This window comes from Rutidosis leptorrhynchoides, chromosome 11, assembly GCF_046630445.1.
Source record: "Rutidosis leptorrhynchoides isolate AG116_Rl617_1_P2 chromosome 11, CSIRO_AGI_Rlap_v1, whole genome shotgun sequence".
NCBI classification, from domain to species: domain Eukaryota; kingdom Viridiplantae; phylum Streptophyta; class Magnoliopsida; order Asterales; family Asteraceae; genus Rutidosis; species Rutidosis leptorrhynchoides.
The window spans coordinates 268,244,956-268,269,549 of NC_092343.1; the positions used below are offsets into that span (position 1 = coordinate 268,244,956).

At 31.4% G+C, this 24,594-nt stretch overlaps 2 protein-coding genes across 2 annotated transcripts; both read left to right on the forward strand.

The window, feature by feature from the left end:
• The first annotated feature begins 5,082 nt into the window (after positions 1-5,082).
• Positions 5,083-5,508, forward strand: LOC139875519 (uncharacterized). The gene has a single exon (XM_071862854.1). The coding sequence runs from the start codon at positions 5,083-5,085 to the stop codon at positions 5,506-5,508; it is 426 nt and encodes a 141-aa protein (XP_071718955.1).
• A 5-nt stretch (positions 5,509-5,513) lies between these two features.
• Positions 5,514-24,121, forward strand: LOC139875520 (uncharacterized). Its single transcript, XM_071862856.1, has 5 exons — positions 5,514-5,675; positions 17,484-17,592; positions 18,223-18,585; positions 19,369-20,149; positions 23,884-24,121. Exons 1-5 carry the CDS (start codon positions 5,514-5,516, stop codon positions 24,119-24,121), a joined length of 1,653 nt encoding a protein of 550 aa, XP_071718957.1.
• The last annotated feature ends 473 nt before the right edge of the window (positions 24,122-24,594 follow it).

Consider the following 24,594-nt stretch of genomic DNA (forward strand, 5'->3'; position numbering starts at 1 on the left):
TGTGTAAATCTTGAAATGGGTCAAACGAGTCCTTGATGACCTAAGTTGTCTTACGAGTGTGGAAAATGCGATAACCTTGTGTTAAAATGTGTTTTAAGACCATATTTGGCTAGTGTTAGGGTTTTGGCAAAATTGACCCGATGTTAGGGGTAAGTCTGCAAATGGGTCGAAGTTGCACCAAGGGTCAAAATGACATTAGGATGGTTAGCAAGTTGGTTGACCAACTTGAGTTTGTGATTGATTATATAGATAATGTGATAGGTACGTTCCGTTGAAGGTTGCAAGCTCGGTTATCTTTCACAAAAGACTTTAAGGTGAGTGGAATAATTATATGCGCAGGTATATAATGTATTTATTTGTTGTAGCGTGAGATGTGAAGTGTCGAAGTGTTAAGATACCACGTTTCACGTGACGAGTGAAGCATCGAGGTCTTAAGATGCCACTCGGGGTGAAGCATCGAGGTGTTAAGATGCCACCTAGGAGTGAAGTGCCGAGGTGTTAAGGCACCACTCCGTAAGATAAAGGGTGAAGCATCAAGGTGTTAAGATGCCACCCGAGGGTTTAGTGATACGAGGTGTTAAGTACACTAACGGATGTTATGAACACCGATGGCCTTTTGGGAGTGCCAATCCCTTGTATGATTGGTTAACCATGGTTATTGTGTGGTAGCGTAAGCATACTACATCGTTCGAGTTATATATATATTATTGTTGTGCTAGCTTGTGGTACCGAAGGTTAATAGCTTTGTATTTGAGATGATAAGCTAATTGTGTTGCTAGCATGTATGCGGTATGTGTGTAAGTGTTTGCAAGTAGGTATATTATATATGTATGTGTATAATTATTCCATTCACTAAGCTTTTTGCTTACTCTCTCGTTGTTTATTCTTTTTAGGCTCCGGCGTAGACAAAGTAAGGGTGTTCGATTGGATTAGAGGCCTCCCGCTCGTTTTGGATAGGGGACGCTTTTGGAATGTTTAGTTTTTGAAGTTTGACCAAGATGTGGGTAGTTTAACCCCAAACACCATGATCTAGGTGTCGTTTGGAATTTAAACTCTTATGATCGAAACTCGTAATTTTGAACGAAATTCGTAAAACGGCCGATGTGGGCCCGATGTTGTAAAACTTGGTTTTATTGTGGAAATCTTTTAATTTTACTTATATTTACATGTTGTAAAAAGGGTTTCGTTTGAAAGTGTCGGGAAGCGGGTTTTCCACTCACGTAAGTTGAGCACGGGGAGCAGAAACTGGCAGTTCATTGGGACGCCGTCCCAAATGATTGGACGCCGTCCTGGCCTTCAGAGCTGGACGCCGTCCAGATAGCTGGATGCCGTCCAGATGTACTGATCCAAAAAAAATTTTGGGGCCGTGTTTTTGGTATAACGAGGTTTGGGTCGTTACACATAAATAGTTTGACTGTAATACAGTTAACAAAATCTCAAGTTTATAAATTATTTCATGTTTCACAAAATTTCAAGTTTATAAACAGTTCTACGGACAACAAGTTTTCACAGTTATCAAACAATTTTGTGGACCACGAGTTTTAATCATATAACAACAGTTCATATTTAAAGCTCGTCTTCAAACGATTATCAAGTTTGTTTGAAAACAGGTAAATACATATTCCATATACTAGAGCTCCTAATATTGAACTTAACAAATTAGATACATAAGTATCCGTACCCGAAAAGTTTAGTCACTCATAATCCAAAAGTGACTAGTGACGAAGTCTGAGCGTCCGACTAGTTTAACCACTAAGTCCGGATGTGGATGTCAATCCCAAATAGATCTATTCCCATTATTCGCGTTTACCATAACCCAGTAATTAACAATATTGGAATCGGGATTTGAGTAGATTGTAAATGTTACTCCATAGAATATAGTTTGATTACTCATGTCCACAGCGTAAGTCATAAAAGAACATAATTCTTAATTCAAGATAGAAAGTGTTTAAAAAAGAACCACAAAGTTCACTTATATCAACTATGGAATAATAATACATAAAAAGTATTAAAAACAATAAACTGCTTCTAGAAAAGTATAAAGCATGTAGTAAAATAGTAAACACGTTTTGATAACAAAAAGGTATGAAATAAACATCAAACATGTATTAAAATAGTAAGCATGATTCTCAGCCCAAAAATATAGAAAAAGGGAAACTATGAAACTCACAATCGATGCAACACGATGCGAAGCTCGGAAAGTGCGGTTTTAAATGTTTCGCGGTGATTCGTGATCGAGACCTAAATATATGAATTAAGGTCAAAGGTCATACTATATTTAATATAATATTTAGTTAAGTTTATTATTTGAGTTGGTAAGTTGTACATGTTCATTTCGGTTTTCGGTTTCGTTTAGTTCTTAGTTTCCTAACTTAGTGTTTTCTGATTTTTCTGATTTGAACCATCATTTTGTTCCTAGTGTTTCTCCCAAAATACACATCAATTTAGGATGAGATTACACCTATGGAAAGGTCTTTGAGTTCTCGTTTTAGAAATGTAAGGCTCTATTTAAGACTCAAAATAAAAGTTGATCAAAAGTGCATGTTTTCACAGGTCTGCTAGACTGTCCAGATTTACACTATCAACTCCCATGCAAGTTTATAAATATCAAAACACTTTTGTTTGACTTGAGATCTTTACAGAGGGTTTCCAAGACATAAAATAACTTGTGTTTAAAAGAATTTGACTCCAGGTTTCCATTAAGTTATTTTTTGCAAGTGGTCTTCTAGACCTAATTCTGACAGCAACAATTCCCATAGGTCAACAAGATGAGGTCATTTCTCCTTGAATATTACATGTTTTTAAGTGATTCAAATTGGGTTTTACTCCCCTATGTGTCCTATTTATATATCTACAAATTATTTTTTCAGAACCTTTATAGTTTTTTATTTATATCCCTATCTTTGGACCTTGGTTAGATCAGTCCCAAGTCTGACACTTAGAGTGAAAATAAAAATCAAAAATATCTTTTTCTTTGAGATAAATCATGAAAACTTTACAGAGAGCTTAGAATATATATATGAACATGTATTAAATTTGTTAATCCCAGATCTAAAGTCTAAGTTTGGTTTTGAGTGAACAACTTACAAAGGCTGATTTGGACAGCTTGATGGTTTTAAAGTTTCTAAGTGTTTTAGTTAGTTTTTCTTGTGTTTTAGTGTTCAAATCTTCAAATAACTTTTATTAGTGATATATAACATATATGTAAGTATAAAATACAGCCACAACTTGACAAGATCATGGCTTTGGCACATGAACATCCTTGTGTTTAAAACACTAGTTCAAGTATATCCACCAAGTTTGATCTTGTTAGAGGACTTTTTAAAAGAAATAGATGAAGAGATTAGTTAGATTTTTATACCTATATGAAGATGAATGAAGATGAATGAAGATGAAGATGAAGAACACTTGAAGATAGGTTTGAAGGTGGATGAAGATGGATGGAGATTTGAGAGAGAAGTGTAAGTAAAAAAAAAATAGATGTAGTAATATGTGTATGTGTGTGTGGCGTGAATCAAGGAAGAAAGAAAGGGGGAAGAAGTCAACAAAGTTCCATGCAAACTTTAATGCTTGATGTGATCTTGCATGTGAAAATACTTGGAGGTTAAGTTTACTTAAGACATGCATGGAAGCTTAATCTAGTTTAAGTTTAATTAATGGTAACTAGTCACATAATCTTGTGTTTAGAAGTTAATGGTTACTAGTTTGTTTAAATGATGCAAGTATTATTTTAATGTACATGTTCAAGTATCACTTTGATATTAAAAGATGTATTTTACATGGTACTTGTTAATAAGATCTTTTATTTACTATATTAAGGTACTTAGTAAATTTATTTACTTATACTTATGTAATGGGCAAATATAAAAATATTATAGTCTTTTATTTGTTATTACCTTGTGAATTAAAGTTAGGGTGAAGGTAGTCATTCATTAAATGCTTACAAAATAATTATAAATTTCACAAAAGACTAAAAAGACTCAAGAGATCAAATTGCTCATCGTGTCGATACTTAAATCATTCAAGTTAGGTTAGGAAAACCTACTCGGAAAAATCCGGGGTATGACACAGTACACGTACACGTACCCAGTACAAATGTTTCCACAACCTATTGCTGAAACCCGAAAGAAATGCACTTTTAAACAATTTCTTGATTGTAAAACCCCCAGAGTATTTTGGAAGTACAAACCCGACAGACATCTTTGATTGGTTGCGTGAAGTAGATCGAGCATTGGATGCTTGTCAACGCGAACTTGAATTGCATGTTACTTATGCAAGCCGACTTCTGAAAAAGAAAGCAATGGGCTGGTCGGATTCTCTGACTGCCCAGGTGTCCAAGAACAGTTGAGTCAAGTCACGTGGGAACAATTTTCAGTAAAGGTGTGCGAGCAATATTTTACTCCTTACGAAATCTCCAAGATGAAGCGGGAGTTCATGAATTTAAGAATGACTGAGCAGATGTCAATTGATGAAGTGATCGAAAAGTACACAGACAAACTCCGCTTTGTACAACAATGGCTTCCTGACGAATAATCTATAATTGATCAGTTTGTTGAAATGATATTGCCTGAATACCGATCGAAGGTAAGATTAGCAAGAACATTGCCGCAAGCATTTAATATGGCAAGAATGGTGGAAGGAGATGTCAAAGCCACCAAGAGTAAACACAGAGAGCAGAAGTCGCAACCAAAACAAGTGACAAGCTAGACAAGTCAAATGAGAAATAAGTCTAGGAGGTCTCATAGTAACCAACAAAGAGGTAGGTTTACTCAAAGTAGTGGTAGTAACTTGAGTCAGAAAATGTGGTGCAATGTGTGTGGGTCAACACACGTTGGTCCCTGTTCAGAGTTGACAAAAAGGTGTATAAGGTATGGAGCGATGGGTCATGATGTTCAAATTTGTTCATTCTGAGAGAATGCTTGTTGGAATTGCAAAAAACTGGGTCATCGATTAGCTGATTGTTCTTCTGCAAGGCGAGTGATAGGGGCCAGAGCAAGAACAATGTCAGTCGAAGGATCCTCTGCTTCTTTAATGGGACAGAAGTGAATGAATCCTCCACCACCTGAAGCAAGAGCCTTTTAAATGTGGGTTGATACAGCTACTGAAACCGAAGATGCGATCACCGGTATATTTCTGATAAATTCTTCGCCGGATCGTGTGTTATTTGATTGTGGAGCGAATCGCTCTTTTATGTCTGTTACATTATGTGATAAGTTGAAATTGTCTATCAACGTATTATCTGAACCTTTAAGAATAGAAGTGGGTGATGGTAGAACGATTCCAGTCACAACCTCTGTGTCTAGAGTAACCATCGAAATAGATGGGAATGAATTCCCTATGACTTTTCTTGTTATACCTATATCAAGCTTTGATGTCGTATTAGGTATGGATTGGTTAAGCCGCCATAAGGAAAGTATAAAATGTCATAAGAAAATAATTTCTTTTCCTTTGACCGATAGGACACGTGCTGTGGCCCGAGGTAAACGGGCGGATTTAATTGTCCATTAATTTCGATGAAGAAAGCTAAGAAATCGTTAGTCAAGGGATGTGTTTCATTTCTCGCATATGTGATCGATGCAAAGAAAGAGAAGAAATCCGTGTCTGATATCCCAATAGTGTCCAAATTCTCAGAAGGGTTTCCTGATAAATTACCGGGCTTACCGCCAGTAAGAGAGGTAAAGTACAAGATTGAATTATTTCTGTGATAACCCGGGAATTTCTGACCAAATTTAAACTTGAATCTTATTTGATTTCGATACAATAAGCAAAGTCTGTAATATTGATGTTTCAAAAACTTTAAACTGTGTTCATGTAATCAATTACCCTTCGACTATTCCCGACGATTCACGAACAACTGTATTGTAAATAAATATGAATATTAAATTAAATATTCGAATATGTTATATATTACATAATTAATAATAGGTAATGATAATATAATAAATGTAAATACAAGTTTAAATATAATTATAAATATTATTATTATTACTTACATGAATATTAATATTAATATATGTATTATGATTATTATTAATCCAATATGATAAATAGATATAATGTTTGTTATATTTAAATGGTTATCATTAATACTACTAGTATTATTGTTATCTTTATTAATATCATTAATAAAAATTACTATTAATATTAAAATGAGTATTAGGGGTATTATTATTTTTACATATAGATATGAAGTGTGATAAATATAATTTGTTATAGAACTATTATTATTAATATTATTATTATCAACATTATTATTATTAATAATATTAGTAACATTATGAGTAAATATTATTATTATTATAAATAATAATATTGTAGATGTTATTATCAATAACATTATTATTATTATTAATATATTATAAAGGGTTATTATAACATCAAGAATGTTATTATAAATATATTTACTAATTAATAGGATTAAATATAAAATACAGATAATATAATTACAGATGTATAAAGACAGATTTACCTATACATACATACTATTTTAATTATATAAATATGTATTATGTAATTAGTATTATATTTATGTACTAATTACATTTATGTACAAATATGAATACATATTAAATATACAGATATTTATATAAATAAATACATATACAGATAATATATATATATATATATATATATATATATATATATATATATATATATATATATATATATATATATATATATATATACAGATAATTATGTATTATGTCTAAAATCACTCTCAAAGATTATTCTTCTGTCTGTAAATCTGTTAGGAGTCAATCTCAAATCCCTTTTCGTACAATCAGATTTGGATTTAACCATCTGTGTTTATTTTTTTTATTTCCTGATACATAATTCATGTACCTTCTGTCGAAATCTTGTTATACGTCCCAATCCAATCTCAATGCAAACAATTTTGGATCAATTATAAGTGTTAAAACTGTTCATTTACTTCAACACACCCAATTATCACTGCAATTTATTTATTAAACAGAAAATAAAACTTAATACCCTGCTCATCCACTTTTCAGCCAAATTTCGAATTCAAGTGTTATTTTAAAATCTATTAATGCAATTCTATTAGAAAGCTTCCATTTAAACTATCTGTAAAGTTTCAACTTTCAATTTCTCAAAACGAATTCGAATTTTCAAAGTCAAACATAATTTCAAAAAGTCAAATGGGTTGTTCTTGGCAAAATTCGAAGTCAATATGATGTTTTAGATTCAATTGTTTATGCAGAAAGTTTCTAACAATGATTTTGAACCTCTTTCATTTTGGAATCGTGATCTGAAACGCATTAAAAATCGAGATTAAATTTTGAGTTCATAACCGTATTTAAAGGTCTGTGCAGTATTATTTTTAATTCATTTTTTTATTTTAATTAAACTAATCAAATACTCAGCATTCTATTTCGTTTATATATTCTAAAACAAGTTAGAAATCGAGCTTGATGATTGAGTTATAGAGTTCATCAGCGAACTCTTTCAGTTCTTTGATTTTTTATTTATTTATTTTTTTAATTAGATTAATTATCCATTAATTGTTTTCTGTAACAATTTCAAGTCATAAAATTTAATACGTGATTCGTTGTTTGATTGGGTTGAACTCTGGTCGACTTATCTTATTGAAGGAGGAGAGAAATAGAAGTATATACGGTTTATATTTATATAAAGGTGGATTATAGCAGATAAAACGAGTACAGAGGAATGGTTAAGGGAGTGTCGGGTGTTCGCGAGGTCATGGGTTCGAACCCGGTCCAAAGCATTTTTTTTAGATAAAGCTTTTGATGAAAGGGTATACAGTTATTTTAATTTTATAATCTTTATTATTCATTATTACTATTATTATTATTATTAGAAATTATTATGATTATTCTTGATGTTATTATTATTATAAATACATAAATATAATTAATATTGTTATCATTATTATTATTATTATTGTTAGAATTAGTATTATAATTAGTATTATAATTATTATTATAACTACCATAATTGTTGTTAACATTATAATTATAGGTATTATATCTATTATTATTATTATTATTATTATTGTTATATAGGTATTAATTATGATATTATTATTAAATTCAAAACTATAATATTATTATCATAGATAGGTTATAATACAAATTAGTATCATTATTGTAAATATCAGTATTAGCATCTTTTTATAAATAAAAGAACTGATAATGTTAACAAAATTATTATTATTTGTATTATTACGAGTATTATTATGTAAATTACTAAAATTAGTATTATAATTATCATTAATAATAAAATTAATATTTTCACAAGTATTATTATAAAAATCACTATTATTATCATTAATAGAGTTATTATTAACATTATTACCTTTATTGGTAAAATTAAGTATTAATATTGTTATTATTTTTGTCAATTATAAAATGATGATAGTATTACTATTATTACTATTTTTAACAACAACAAAATAATATATATATATATATATATATATATATATATATATATATATATATATATATATATATATATATATATATATATATATATATATATATATATATATATATATATATATATATGTATGTATAAGGATATATTTAATACATATAACATAACAAAAATTAATATTTTTATATACAAAATGAATATATGAAACATATATATATATATATATACTATCAATATAAAGGATATAACAAATAAATTTATATATATATTTGTTCGATTACAATTATGTATATTAATAAATATACAAATGATATAGGTTCGTGAATCCGAGGCCAACCCTGCATTGTTCAATTTAGTCATATGTATTTTTACTACAAAATACATTAGGTGAGTTTCATTTGCTCCCTTTTTAAATCTTTTTGCAATATATATTTTTGGGACTGAGAATACATGCGCTGCTTTTATAAATGATTTACAAAATAGACACAAGTACGTGAAACTACATTCTATGGTTGAATTATCGAAATCGAATATGCCTCTTTTTATTAAGTCTGGTAATCTAAGAATTAGGGAACAGACACCCTAATTGACGCGAATCCTAAAGATAGATCTATTGGGCCCAACAGGCCCCATCCGAAGTACCGGATGCTTTAGTACTTCAAAATTTACATCATGTTCGAAGGAGGATCCCGGAATGATGGGGATATTCTTATATGCATATTGTGAATGTCGGTTACCAGGTGTTCACCATATGAATGATTTTTGTTTCTATGCATGGGACGTATGTTTATGAGAATTGGAAATATGAAATCTTGGGGTCTATTAAAATTATGAAATGATTCTTTATGATAAACTAATGAACTCACCAACCTTTTTGGTTGACACTTTAAAGTATGTTTATTCTCAGGTATGAAAGAAGTCTTCCGCTGTGCAATTGCTCATTTTAAAGATATTACTTGGAGTCATTCATGACATATTTCAAAAGACGTTGCATTCGAGTCGTTGAGTTCATCAAGATTATTATTAAGTCAATTATAGTAAGATATATTATAAAATGGTATGCACGCCGTCAACTTTCGATGTAATGAAAGATTGTCTTTTCAAAAACGAATGCAATGTTTGTAAAATGTATCATTAGAGGTCAAGTACCTCGCGATGTAAACTATTGTGAATCGTTTATAATCGATATGGACTTCGTCCGGATGGATTAGGACGGGTCTCTACAGTTAGTATCAGAGCGGTGGTCTTAGCGAACCAGGTCTGCATTAGTGTGTATAACCGATAAGTCATTAGGATGCATTAGTGAGTCTTAACTTCGACCGTGTCTGCATGTCAAAAATTTTGCTTATCGTTTTTGTCGGAAATCATCAGTTTATCATCCTTAAGATATTACCTGCTTATCATTCTTAGTCTAGACATATCTTACTGCAATGATTGCATGAATAGTGTGTAGACAAAATTCATATCTTAGCATATCTACTAATCCATATCTTAGCGTATCTGTCACTGTAGACTTTATCTGACACGTTTCCTTAATTTTCTCCGTAATTCACGGGATCTTTGGAAGTATGTAGATATTCTATATATAATTAGAATATCATTCGATATTCGAAAATCATTTCATATCAAAACCCTTTAACTGATCGTGAGAGATGGATCCTACACCTAGCTTGGATTCCATTAGTTCCGAAAGCGATTTCGAGATGTATATTGAAGCAGACTCCGAAGTCAATGAACCAGAAGTGCCTCAACCATTTAGTTATTTTTCTTTCTGGAGGAGATGGGGGTGGGTCCGAGACTTACTCACTCGATGGAGAAATGAAGAAGGCGAGCCCTACTGCGAACCAAACTTACCTCCTAACATTAGAGAAAATGATGTACTCACCGGTAAACCTATGCGCAACACTGTATTCACCCTTCTTGCTAAAGTTTTCCACCTCGAAGGTCGCGTTTCAATCTCAGAAAATATTCAACCTCTACTTCCGAATACCAATCGAAGGGGAATATTAGAAGAAGTTAGGGAACTTCGAATTGATAATCAAGATCTATCGAATCAGATGAGTGGATGGATAGAAATGATAGAGGGTAGGATAGAAACCCTGACAAGAATGGTGCGTGATTTACAAGCTATACTTACTACACACACATCATCATCAACCTCAGCATCAACAACACTTGTAGCACCGACAGCAACAGTACCACCATCAGCAGCACCAGTAGCATAACCAGTACCAACAACAACCACATCATCACACGTCTCAACCTCGCAATCTATACCTCAAGCATAATCATCATTCTACAAATCGTTCTACATAAACTATCTTCGTCCTTCATGGTGATTATGTAATCTCTAATGTTTTAGAGATTATGTACTCTAGTTCTAGCCGTAAATCTGATGAGTTTAATATCACATTGACTCATTAAATCCATGATTACGTCTGAAGAAAATATATATGTATATATGTTTTCATAGAGATTGTAATTAGAATTTTTATTGTACAAACTGTTAATGGTGAAAATATTTTAACGGGTAGGTAATACCCGGGAAATATTTAGATTTTGCATTAATAAGTTACACTATACATTCTTCAAATCTGATTCAACAGTCATTTACTATCCTACTTACATCTACCGATATACGAATCCGTTCACCACTGAATAACCATTTTCATTCAATTTCATATTTGGATTTTGACCTATCAGAATCCGACAAGTGGCATAATGAAGAAAACATTGGACAAAATAAAATTTGTTAGAAACAAACAAATTAACTATGAGAAATTTTGTCAAGAATCCACGCTAACTGTTCCTAGCTAACTGATTACATTTTTATTTATCGCAGTTTATTTATCGCAATTTAATTATCGCAATTTTATTTATCGTCATTTAATTTCTGTTATTTACTTTACGCATTTTATTTATCGTCATTTAAATTCTGTATTTATTTTACGCACTTTAAATATCGGGACACGTATACAAGATTTTGACATATCATATCGACGCATTTATATATATATTATTTAGAATAACCATAGACACTCTATATGCAGTAATGATCGAGTTCTCTATACAGGGTTGAGGTTGATTCTATAATAATATATATACTTTGAGTTGTGATCGAGTCTGAGACATGTACACGGGTCACGATACGTATTAATTAATTCGAATATTATATATTAAATTATATATGAATTATTGGACTGTTAACTGTGGATTATCGACTGAGGACTATCAACATTGGACAATTAAAATGAATTAAAATATTGATTATAATATATGAAACTAAACAATTCTTCAAGATTGCCACTTGATTTCATCTTAAACCTCACTTGTATCTTGACGATTACAATATGCGTTCAAACCTTTCGTAATTCTTGAAAACACCTCAATCGGGAGGAGGAACCAACCGCACTTCATCTCTGTAAGAAGAGATTGATGCATATAGTTATGCACTTGAAAACTCACAGAACCTGAGTAAACGTTCAACATGTAGCTGTGCTAACTCCTTCAGCGTTGTTATTACCGAAAATAACTTTGCAATCCCTTTCTAAAATAGCCAGTTTTGTCACAGCTCCAGCAAGCCAACTTTTACCGTTCGTTCGAAACAACCTTATTATAAACTTGATATATATGCGTGCTCTTTTATTGTTATCGGAGAACCTTTTATATTCCACCATATTATCAGCAGATGTACCAGCAACCTCGTCGCTCCTTGGTTTAAATCTCTCCGACAAATCACTATTTTATCTATTGAAGTCTCGTCATATACTCATCCGCATCTTGTAACAAGAATTGCCATACCAATTACCGGGAATCAGCAAATCTGTATTGTGAGTCTCGCAACGTTTCCACATCAACAGTTATATGTATCCATATAACCTTTATCTCTTAGAACTATGATCTTCCATTCTGAAATTCTGAAAAGCACCCAGTCTGTGAATTAATACTCTGTATTTTGAAAAGTTGAATGAAGCGACAAAAACTATAAATGACCTCAACAGCCAAAAGTTGATGATAAATAATTGTATGTTGGCAAGGCTCAGAAAAAGTTTGAAACTGAAAAACTGATTGAGCAAACTACGAAGGAGTCTCTGAACAAATTACAAGGACTAAACTTGTACATTAAGAATTCTGATGATTCTGTTTCTGATGAAATCTTTAGCGAATACTTTGCTTCTGACTCCAAAATCTTGCGGACAAATTTCCTTCACTATCCTTCGATATTAGAAATTCCAAGATATCATCGTATCTTTCGTTATAAATATCCTCCATATTTCTGAAGATATTTTTATAACTATTCTTATCTGAAATCATTAATCTCTTTGTTCTATCAGTGTTACATCATATAGAAACTGTTAGTTTCTATATTCTGTAAACTTTCGAGCTTAAAATATGAATGTTATTGAAGTAATGTTGGGAATTGATGCATGAGTTACTATAATATAATGACACTTGATCAACGTGATTATATTATAGTAAGTCATGTTGAGTTTCTAAAATGGAAACGTGATTATTCACATATCATAACGTCATCATGTGCCATGTACACGAATCTTACATTTTAACAGAACTCTAAACATATCAAAAACATATTTTCTTGATAGTTCTATCTTTTCTTTTGAATTCTGATAATTTAACCAATCAAGATCGTACTATTACAATCTCTCTCTAAGAACATTAGTTATGTTCATTCGAAACTTCATACATACGAATTCTGGATCATTAATCGCTTGACTTAAAGTCGGGAAGAGAAAATCATAGTTGGAAGGATGGTCTAGGGGTGGATTTATAGTGAAATATCCGACAGAGAAAATCGAGACAGATCATCGCATTTAATTAAAGATCCTAATTTCCTTAAATCCAGAAGAATCAAATCTTATTTAGATTTCAAAGATTTCTTTTAAAATCCCTTGAATTCCGGAATTCAACCAAGACAATGTCAAAAGATAGGACGAATATTATTTTCTAAATTCAACCTGGCTACGTCAAAAGCTAAGACAAATCTTTACTTCGTTATTTCACTCTTTTGTGATAGCTTCATTCGTGCTCTTCGAATAATCGAATTATTTTATCTGTATTATTCAATCATGATAAAACTCTATTTTATTAGCTCATATTCGTCCAGAAAACATAATTATTGTTAGCCATGATGACCTCACTCAAATTTCGGGACGAAATTTCTTTAATGGGTAGGTACTGTGATGACCCGGGAATTTTCGACCAAATTTAAACTTGAATCTTATTTGATTTCGATACAATAAGCAAAGTCTGTAATGTTGATGTTTCAAAAACTTTAAACTGTGTTCATGTAATCAATTACCCTTCGACTATTCCCGACGATTCACGAACAACTGTATTGTAAATAAATATGAATATTAAATTAAATATTCGAACATGTTATATATTACATAATTAATAATAGGTAATGATAATATAATAAATGTAAATACAAGTTTAAATATAATTATAAATATTATTATTATTACTTACATGAATATTAATATTAATATATGTATTCTGATTATTATTAATCCAATATGATAAATAGATATAATGTTTGTTATATTTAAATGGTTATCATTAATACTACTAGTATTATTGTTATCTTTATTAATATCATTAATAAAATTACTATTAATATTAAAATCAGTATTAGGGGTATTATTATTTTGACATATAGATATGAAGTGTGATAAATACAATTTGTTATAGAACTATTATTATTAATATTATTATTATCAACATTATTATTATTAATAATATTAGTAACATTATGAGTTAATATTATTATTATTATAAATAATAATATTGTATATGTTATTATCAATAACATTATTATTATTAATATATTATAAAGGGTTATTATAACATCAAGAATGTTATTATAAATATATTTACTAATTAATAGGATTAAATATAAAATACAGATAATATAATTACAGATGTATAAAGACAGATTTACCTATACATACATACTATTTTAATTATATAAATATGTATTATGTAATTAGTATTATATTTATGTACAAATATGAATACATATTAAATATATAGATATTTATATAAATAAATAGATATACAGATAATAAATAGATATATATATATATATATATATATATATATATATATATATATATATATATATATATATATATATATATATATATATATATATATAATTACAGATAATTACGTATTATGTCTAAAATCACTCTCAAATATTATTCTTCTGTCTGTAAATCTGTTAGGAGTCAATCTCAAATCCCTTTTCGTAAAATCAGATTTTGATTTAACCATCTGTGTTTAATTTTTTTATTTCCTGATACATAATTCATGTACCTTCTGTCGACATCTTGTTATACGTCACAATCCAATCTCAATGCAAACAATTTAGGATCAATTATAAGTGTTAAAACCGTTCATTTACTTCAACACACCCAATTATCACTGCAATTTATTTATTAAACAGAAAATAAAACTTAATACCCTGCTCATCCACTTTTCAGCCAAATTTTAAATTCAAGTGTTATTTTAAAATCTATTAATGCAATTCTATTAGAAAGCTTCCATTTAAACTATCTGTAAAGTTTCAACTTTCAATTTCTCAAAACGAATTCGAATTTTCAAAGTCAAACATAATTTCAAAAAGTTAAACGGGTTGTTCTTGGCAAAATTCGAAGTCAATATGATGTTTTAGATTCAATTGTTTATGCAGAAAGTTTCTAAAAATGATTTTGAACCTCTTTCATTTTGGAATCGTGATCTGAAATGCATTAAAAATCGAGATTAAATTTTGAGTTCATAACCGTATTTAAAGGTCTGTGCAGTATTATTTTTAATTCATTTTTTTTATTTTAATTAAACTAATCAAATACTCAGCATTCTGTTTCGTTTATATATTCTAAAACAAGTTGGAAATCGAGCTTGATGATTGAGTTATAGAGTTCATCAGCGAACTCTTTCAGTTCTTTGATTTTTTTTATTTATTGTTTTAATTAGATTAATTATCCAGTAATTGTTTTCTATAACAATTTCAAGTCATAAAATTTAATACGTGATTCGTTGTTTGATTGGGTTGAACTCTGGTCGACTTATCTTATTGAAGGAGGAGAGAAACAGAAGTATATACGGTTTATATTTATATAAAGGTGGATTATAGCAGATAAAACGAGTACAGAGGAATGGTTAAGGGAGTGTTGGGTGTTCGAGAGGTCATGGGTTCGAACCCGGTCCAGAGCATTTTTTTTAGATAAAGCTTTTGATGAAAGGGTATACACTTATTTTAATTTTATAATCTTTATTATTCATTATTACTATTATTATTATTATTAGAAATTATTATGATTATTCTTGATGTTATTATTATTATAAATACATAAATATAATTAATATTGTTATCATTATTATTATTATTATTGTTAGAATTAGTATTATAATTAGTATTATAATTATTATTATAAGTACCATAATTGTGGTTAACATTATAATTATAGGTATTATATCTATTATTATTATTGTTATATAGATATTAATTATGATATTATTTTTAAATTCAAAACTATAATATTATTATCATAGATAGGTTATAATACAAATTATTATCATTATTGTAAATATTAGTATTAGCATCTTTTTATAAATAAAAGAACTGATAATGTTAACATAATTATTATTATTTGTATTATGACGAGTATTATTATGCAAATTACTAAAATCAGTATTAAAATTATCATTAATAATAAAATTAATATTTTCACAAGTATTATTATAAAAATCACTATTATTATCATTAATAGAGTTATTATTAACATTATTACCTTTATTGGTAAAATTAAGTATTAATATTGTTATTATTTTTGTCAATTATAAAATGATGATAGTATTACTATTATTACTATTTTTAACAACAACAAAATTATATATATATATATATATATATATATATATATATATATATATATATATATATATATATATATATATATATATATATATGTAAGGATATATTTAATACATATAACATAACAAAATTTAATATTTTTATATACAAAATGAATATATGAAACATATATATATATATACTATCAATATAAAGGATATAACAAATAAATTTATATATATATTTGTTCGATTACAATTATGTATATTAATAAATATACAAATGATATAGGTTCGTGAATCCGAGGCCAACCCTGCATTGTTCAATTTAGTCATATGTATTTTTACTATAAAATACATTAGGTGAGTTTCATTTACTCCCTTTTTAAATGCTTTTGCAATATATATTTTTGGGACTGAGAATACATGCGCTGCTTTTATAAATGATTTACAAAATAGACACAAGTACGTGAAACTACATTCTATGGTTGAATTATCAAAATCGAATATGCCCCTTTTTATTAAGTCTGGTAATCTAAGAATTAGGGAACAGGCACCTAATTGACGCGAATCCTAAAGATAGATCTATTGGGCCCAACAAGCCACATCTAAAGTACCGGATGCTTTAGTACTTCGAAATTTACATCATGTCCGAAGGAGGATCCCGGAATGATGGGGATATTCTTATATGCATATTGTGAATGTCGGTTACCAGGTGTTCACCATATGAATGATTTTTGTCTCTATGCATGGGACGTATGTTTATGATAACTGGAAATATGAAATCTTGGGGTCTATTAAAATTATGAAATGATTCTTTATGATAAACTAATGAACTCACCAACCTTTTTGGTTGACACTTTAAAGTATGTTTATTCTCAGGTATGAAAGAAGTCTTCCGCTGTGCAATTGCTTATTTTAAAGATATTACTTGGAGTCATTCATGACATATTTTAAAAGACGTTGTATTCGAGTCGTTGAGTTCATCAAGATTATTATTAAGTCAATTATAGTTAGATATATTATAAAATGGTATGCACGCCGTCAATTTTTGATGTAATGAAAGATTGTCTTTTCAAAAACGAATGCAATGTTTGTAAAATGTATCATATAGAGGTCAAGTACCTCGCGATGTAATCAACTGTTGTGAATCGTTTATAATCGATATGGACTTCGTCCTGATGGATTAGGACGGGTCTCTACAATTTCCGAGTTTTACACCAGCGGCAAAAGCTCCGTATAGATTAGCACCATCTGAGATTCGTGATATGATCTCGCAAATTCAGGAGTTTCTAGATTGTGGGTTTATTCGACCGAGTTCTTCGCCGTAGGGGTGCTCCTGTGTTGTTTGTAAAGAAGAAAGACGGAACACTCCGTATATGTATTGATTATCGAGAACTAAACAAGAAGACCGTAAAGAACAGGTACCCATTGCCGAGAATTGATGATTTATTCGATCAGCTACATGGGGCATCGTACTTCTCTAAAATTGATCTACGATCAGGTTATCACTAGGTCAAGGTATCCGAGGAAGATATTACAAACACAGCTTTTCGTACGAGATACGGGCATTATGAGTTTTTGGGTATTCCATTTGGGTTAACGAACGTGCCAGCAATATTCATGGATTTAATTAATTGGGTGTGTCGACCGTTTCTTGATAAATTCGTGATAGTATTTATTGACGACATTTTGATATATTTAAAAACAGAAGCCGAGTAAGCTACGCATTTGAGACAAGTGTTGGAACTGCTAAAAATGGAAAATTTTGCCAAATTTTTTAAATGCGAGTTCTGGTTAAGAGAAGTACAGTTTTGGGCCACATTATCTGCCAGGAGGGTATCAAAGTAGATCCTTCCAAAATAGAAGTGGTAATGAATTGGAATTCACTGAAGAATCCGACAAAAATTAAGAGTTTTCTGGGTTTAGCCGGTTATTACCGAAGGTTTATTAAAGATTTCTCAAAGATCGCGGGTCCATTGACCAAGTTGACCAGGAAAGATGTAACTTTTCGATGGAGCGATGAACAAGAAAATGCCTTCCAGACATTGAAATGGTTATTGTGTCAAGCTCCTGTTTTAGCATTACCTGAGGGTACGGACAATTTCGTTGTGTATTGTGATGCGTCATTAGCTGGATTGGGTTGTATGTTAATGCATAGAGAGAAAGTTATTTCCTATGCCTCAAGACAGTTGAAAACTCATGAGAGGAATTATCCAACACATGATCTAGAGTTGGCTGCAGTTGTATTTGCGTTGAAATTATGGAGACATTACCTTTATGGCACTCATTGTGTGATTTGTACCGACCATAAGAGTCTTCAGCATATCTTTTCGCAGAAAGACCTAAACATGCGTCAGAGACGATGGAAAGAGCTGATCAAGGATTATGATTGTGAGATTCGTTATCATCCAAGAAAGGCAAATGTAGTTGCAGATGCTTTGAGTCAAAAGAAATCCACTGACAATGTAAAATTTATGCGAATTGAAATTGTGTCAGACTTGATTGATCGCTTGAAGATAACTTAATTAGAAGCCTTGAGGGATGAACATTTGAAATCTGAAATTTTGTTGAAATGAAAAGCGGATTTAATGGATGATTTCCGTGGATTAAAGACTTTTAGTAACAGAATTTGGGTTCCTTTGCTCGGAGGATTGAGGGATTTAATCTTGAATGACACGCACAAATCGAGATTGTCTATCCATCCTGGAAGCACGAAAATGTATCATGATTTGAAACCTTTATATTGGTGGCCAACAATGAAGAATGATATCGCGCATTACGTGAAAAAGTGTCATATATGCGCTCAAGTAAAAGCTGAACATCAGAAACCTTACGGGTCATTACGTCAACTCGAGATTCCGCAGTGGAAGTGGGAGCATATAACGATGGATTTCGTAACAAAGTTACCCCGAACCCAGAAAGGTCATGACATGATCTGGGTGATAGTTGACAGATTGACTAAAAGCGCGCATTTTATGGCTACAAGTGAGACAGCTTCCCTCAGCAAACTAGCTCAACTATATGTAAATGAGATTATAATTCGACATGGAATACCATTATCAATTGTATCAGATAGAGATTCAGGATTCGTATCTAATTTTTGGCAGAGTTTACAAGATAATTTGGGTACTCGAGCTAATCTCAGCACAACGTATCATCCTCAAACAGACGGTCAAAGTGAACGTACTATTCAAACGACGTTAGAGGATATGTTAAGAGCTTATGTATTAGAGTATGGAGGATCATGGGATTCTCTTCTACCTTTGATTGAATTTGCTTACCACAACTCGTATCACTCTAGTATAGGCATGTCGCCCTATGAAATGTTGTATGGTCGTCGATGTAGAACGCCAACTTGTTGGTTAGAAGCTGGAGAGAAACAGTTTGCGGGTCTAGAGATTGTACAGCTGACGGCAGAGAAAGTAGTAATTGCACGCGAGAAATTGAAATCCGCAAGAGATAGACAAAAGATGTATGCTGGTCCGCACAGACAGCCAGTTATTTTCATAGTAGGTGAGCAGGTATACTTGAAAGTATCTCCCTGGAAAGGTGTCATTCGTTTCGGTAAAAGAGGCAAGTTAGCTCCGAGGTACATTGGGCCGTTTAGAATACAACACGTGTTGAATGATCAGACAGTAGTATTAGATCTTCTTGCTGAGTTAGCTGGTATTCATAACACATTCACTGTGTGTTATCTTCATAAGTGCAAGGTAGATGATGAAAGTCAGATTCTACCACTGCAAGATTTAAAAGTTGATATGAATAAGAAGTTAGTGGAAGAGCCTGTAAGAATTGTAGACAGAAAGATTACTAAGTTACGGCATAAGCAGATACCGATGGTATTAGTTGAGTGGTAGCACAGCTTAAGTTCAAACATGACATGGGAGACAGAAGAGTTGATGAGAACTCGTTACCCTCGTTTATTTGACCTTGACCAGATTCCGAGGACGGAATCTCCTTTAAGGGGGGTAGATTTGTAACAACCTCACATTGGGCCTAGTGATAATAATCCTAATTGCCCTTGCGTGTTATTATATGTTATTTTAATAATTACTTGTTTATAATTATGTAATTATATAGTTGAGACCAGTCCGTGACAAGGGTCACGGATGTAACGCCCCGTACTAAATCAACATGTACGGACCATCAATAACAGGATCATTACAAGGTCAAACACTATATGCGTTTCCAAAACAAGTTGGCATTCGTGATAAAAGATGACGTCTTAACCAACGTCAAATGTTTTACAACCATAAGTATGCTTCCATGAATGGAAGCAAGTAATAATATTATGTGACCCTTAGGTCGTTACAAATCATTGTTTCAAATGTAATAAAGTTTGGATGCAAATAAACGTTCATGCGGTGACATCTCTAAAGCAGCGAGTGTCTACAGCAAGACTAGTACAACAGCGAAAGCGGCTAACCTTAAGCACCTGAGAAAAACATGCTTAAAAACGTCAACACAAAGGTTGGTGAGCTATAGTTTAAGTATAACAGTAATGTAAGGTAGGCCATGAGATTTTAGTGCTACAAAGAGCGTTTCAAAACAATATGTAAAGTATATGTTTAACCGTGGGCACTTGGTAACTAACTTAACGTTTATAACCCCCTAAAAGTACACTTGGCGAGTGCGTATATTTATGAAGTATTAAATACTCGTTAAATGCTAGCGCTACTAGCCCGAGTGGGGATGTCAAACCCTATGGATCCATATCTAAGATTCGCGTTCACCGGTTCAAAAACCAATGACTAAACGTTACCGAGCTAAAGGGAATGTTTATGCCGTTGTATAACCCACACATATATAAAGTTTAAGTACTCGTGCCTAGTATGTAAAACATAAAATGCGCATGTATTCTCAGTTCCCAAAACAGTTAAAGTAAATAGGGATGCTATAACTCACAGTGGTTAAGTAGTAAAAGTCGGTACGCGGTAAAGTAAGCAAAGTGGTTGGTCCGAAAGTCCTCAACCTAAGTCAAAAGGTACTAAGTCCGTAAATCATTCCCAAAGGTTTAAATGTATGTAAATTAGGTCTTAAGTATCATCATCATTCATCATTAAGTCAAAAGTGTAAAGTAAGTTTTAAGTCAAGATTAGGGTTTAGAACAAAGGCTGACTTCGATCAGTCACCACGGCCTCTACACAAACTGAATTGAAGTGAGACCAGTGGCCATGGTTCCGTATATGAGTCCTTTAGTTGCTGTAATAATTCCAGAACCAAACTCGCCTTCGTTTGACCGTGGAGATGGTTTAAGTGCGAGTAGGTCAGAATTTTCAGCACAACGTTAAAAGGACATAGTGACGTTCGGAGGGCCATAGATCCTAACCCGTAACTCAGATTAAGATGAGTCTTAAACAAAAAATTATCTACTCGAACAGAGATAACTGAAAATAAACTTTACAGTAGCCCAGGTATTCTGATCAGACCCGAAAAACAGTAGGTAGTGTGTTCCAATGGGTTCTTGGTGCTCTATTCTCATCACGGTTCTCATCCTTAATGCATATAGCTTCAAGTGTACAACTTGTTGATGTGTTTGCATCATCTTAACCAAGATTTGATCATCATAACACTTGTGTAAGTCTAAGATGAGTAGCACAACTCATTTAAGTGTTGCAAGTAGTTTGATGAACCAAAGTTACATCAAGATCTTAGATCCGACACATACATGAATTCTAAAAGTAATATTAACCAAGTTTTTACTATCATGACACTAGTGTAAGTCTAAGATATGTAGAACAACTCACTTAAGAGTTGTATGATGTTTGATGAACCAAAGTTACATCAAGATCTTAGATCCAACACATACAAGAGTTATAAAAGTAATATTAAACTACAAACTTGAAAATAACCTTAAGCAAACAAGATCTTAAGTTGTAGAACATAGTTCTTAGTTAGATCTTGAAGATCCTAGACCCAAAAGTCTAGATCTAAAGTCCTTAATTTAAATCCAACATAAGTATATGAAGTTATAACTAAAAAGTTATACTTCCATGTTCTTGAACTTACAAAGTTAACTTTTAGTTCCAAGAAATATGAGATCAAGGTTAACTAGTAAAACTTGACCAAATCACAACTTTACAACTTTAATTAATATGAAATGAAGAAATAAACTAGATCTACAAGTATTATGTTTATATTTGTTTCATACTTGAGAAGATTCAAACTAAAGTTTAGATCTTAAGAATTCAAGTCTACAAAACATAAACATAAAGAAGATTATAAAACTTATGAACTTTTAGTCTTGAAACACTTAAATGTAGAACTACAAACTAACAAGTTTGAGTTCTTGTTCTTGGTTCTTCATCAACAAAAGAGATGGAAATAACCAAGATCCATGAAGATTCAAGCTAAGAAACTTGATCTTTTCAACAAACAAGTAACAAACTACAAACTAACAATGATGATGATGAACTTTGGCTACGGTTTTCATAGGAAAAAAAAGAAGAGAAATAAACATTTTACTTACAAGAAAAAGAGAGAAAAGTTGAGAGATTTTGAAGTGTGAGTTTGTTGTATGTGAAATGAAGTTGTAGTCTAGTATACAAGTATCAAATAAAAGGAAAATTTGAACTCCCTCCATGCATTCAAGAGTGGACGGTTTTTGTATCAAAATGGGAAGTCAAATGTGATGCTTTCATGTGTTGGTTAATGTTGTATGCTAAGAAAAGTAGTAAGGTTAAATTGCATGGGAGAAAGATCTTGCATGCTTGAAAGGTTTGTCCCTTAATTAGCTTAATTAATCCAAGCTTATGTCTAATGTAATACTAGTATAATAAATGGGCTTACAAGTCCATTATAAGTGTAGGGTGGGCTTACTAGTCCAAGTTTATTAATTAAAGGCCCAAGTCCAAGTAAGGATGCAATAATTAAGTAATTAAGCCCAAGTAATTGACCACTAATCTTAGTTAATTAAAAATGACTAATATTAATTAATCATGAATGTAAATAATATTCAAAAATATTATTCGTGAAAAGTACGCGTGTCACAAAGACTTTTCGGGCTAAGTAAAGTTAAATACGATAACAAGTAAATGCATACAATACATTTATTAAAGCGCAAGTATTAATAATAAATATTAATAAATAAACGTTGGAAAATTCCGGGTTGTTACAACGGAACAGGTTTGTTTATTTAAATTGGACCTCGTTTGGACCACTTAATGAGGTGTTTCGTATTTTTGAAAACTGGTAAATACCCGTGTGATACACGGAGTAGGTTTCCCTCATGTGAAGGAAACCCTTGTTGCTTAAAAACCCTGCTTCCCCTTTATTTCCTTTTTTGGAAATATTCATACACCGAACATACACACACAAATTCTCACAAACCCTAATCCTTAATTCTCGTTTTTGTGTTAAATTGAAGTTGTGAAATCATTCCTTGTGATTTCAATAGCTTAAATAAGGTATTTACAAACGATTTCATGTCTAAATTGAATTGAATTTGATGATTTTGTCCAACCTTTATAGAAAATGGGTTTTTGAATCAAAATGGTATTTTGAGGTGTTATAAACACCCATAGATGTTAGAAAACGTTTACTTATGATCTCTATATGTTTCCTAAGTGATTTTTACCGTTAAAACAGTGCAAAATCGAGATTTGGGGCTCAAAATCACGAAAACAGTGACCTGATGCTGATGAACAGCACCCGTACGATTGCAGAATGGATCCGTACGGATACAGGGTGTATCCGGGTCATTTTGGGTGCAACCGTATGGTTGCAGATGATTCAACCGTACGGATACAGATGCATCCGTACGGTTGCAGGTGCTTCCGTGCGGTTTCAGTCTGTTAGCATTTTGCAAAACTTGTTTTGGCCGTAACTTTCAAAACGTAACTTCGCTTTTTATGAATAAACTACCGTTGGAAATGTAATGAGGTCTACTTTCTAATGGTAAGGTTTTAAAACATTGAATCTGTAACTTCCCGGATTTTTCCGATCATTTTATACATATGAGATTAATATTTACATAAATTAAACATTACTAACATGATAAGAAATCCAAACGTTTGACCGTCCAATTTGACCGATGATATCACGAACTATATAACATACGATAATTATACGATTGTGTACATATATGTATTTATACATATTTAACTTGATTTAAGGATGGTTTAACATCTCATTATGTATTAATAACAATGAGTTATAAGTATACTTTGAGACTACTAACTTAAGTTTTCAAAACGGTAACTATACGTAACGTTCTTTGACATATATACCTATAACCTATAATGCTTATACAAGTATCATATAAATACATATTTAATCGCTTTTAAAGGGCTTAAATAC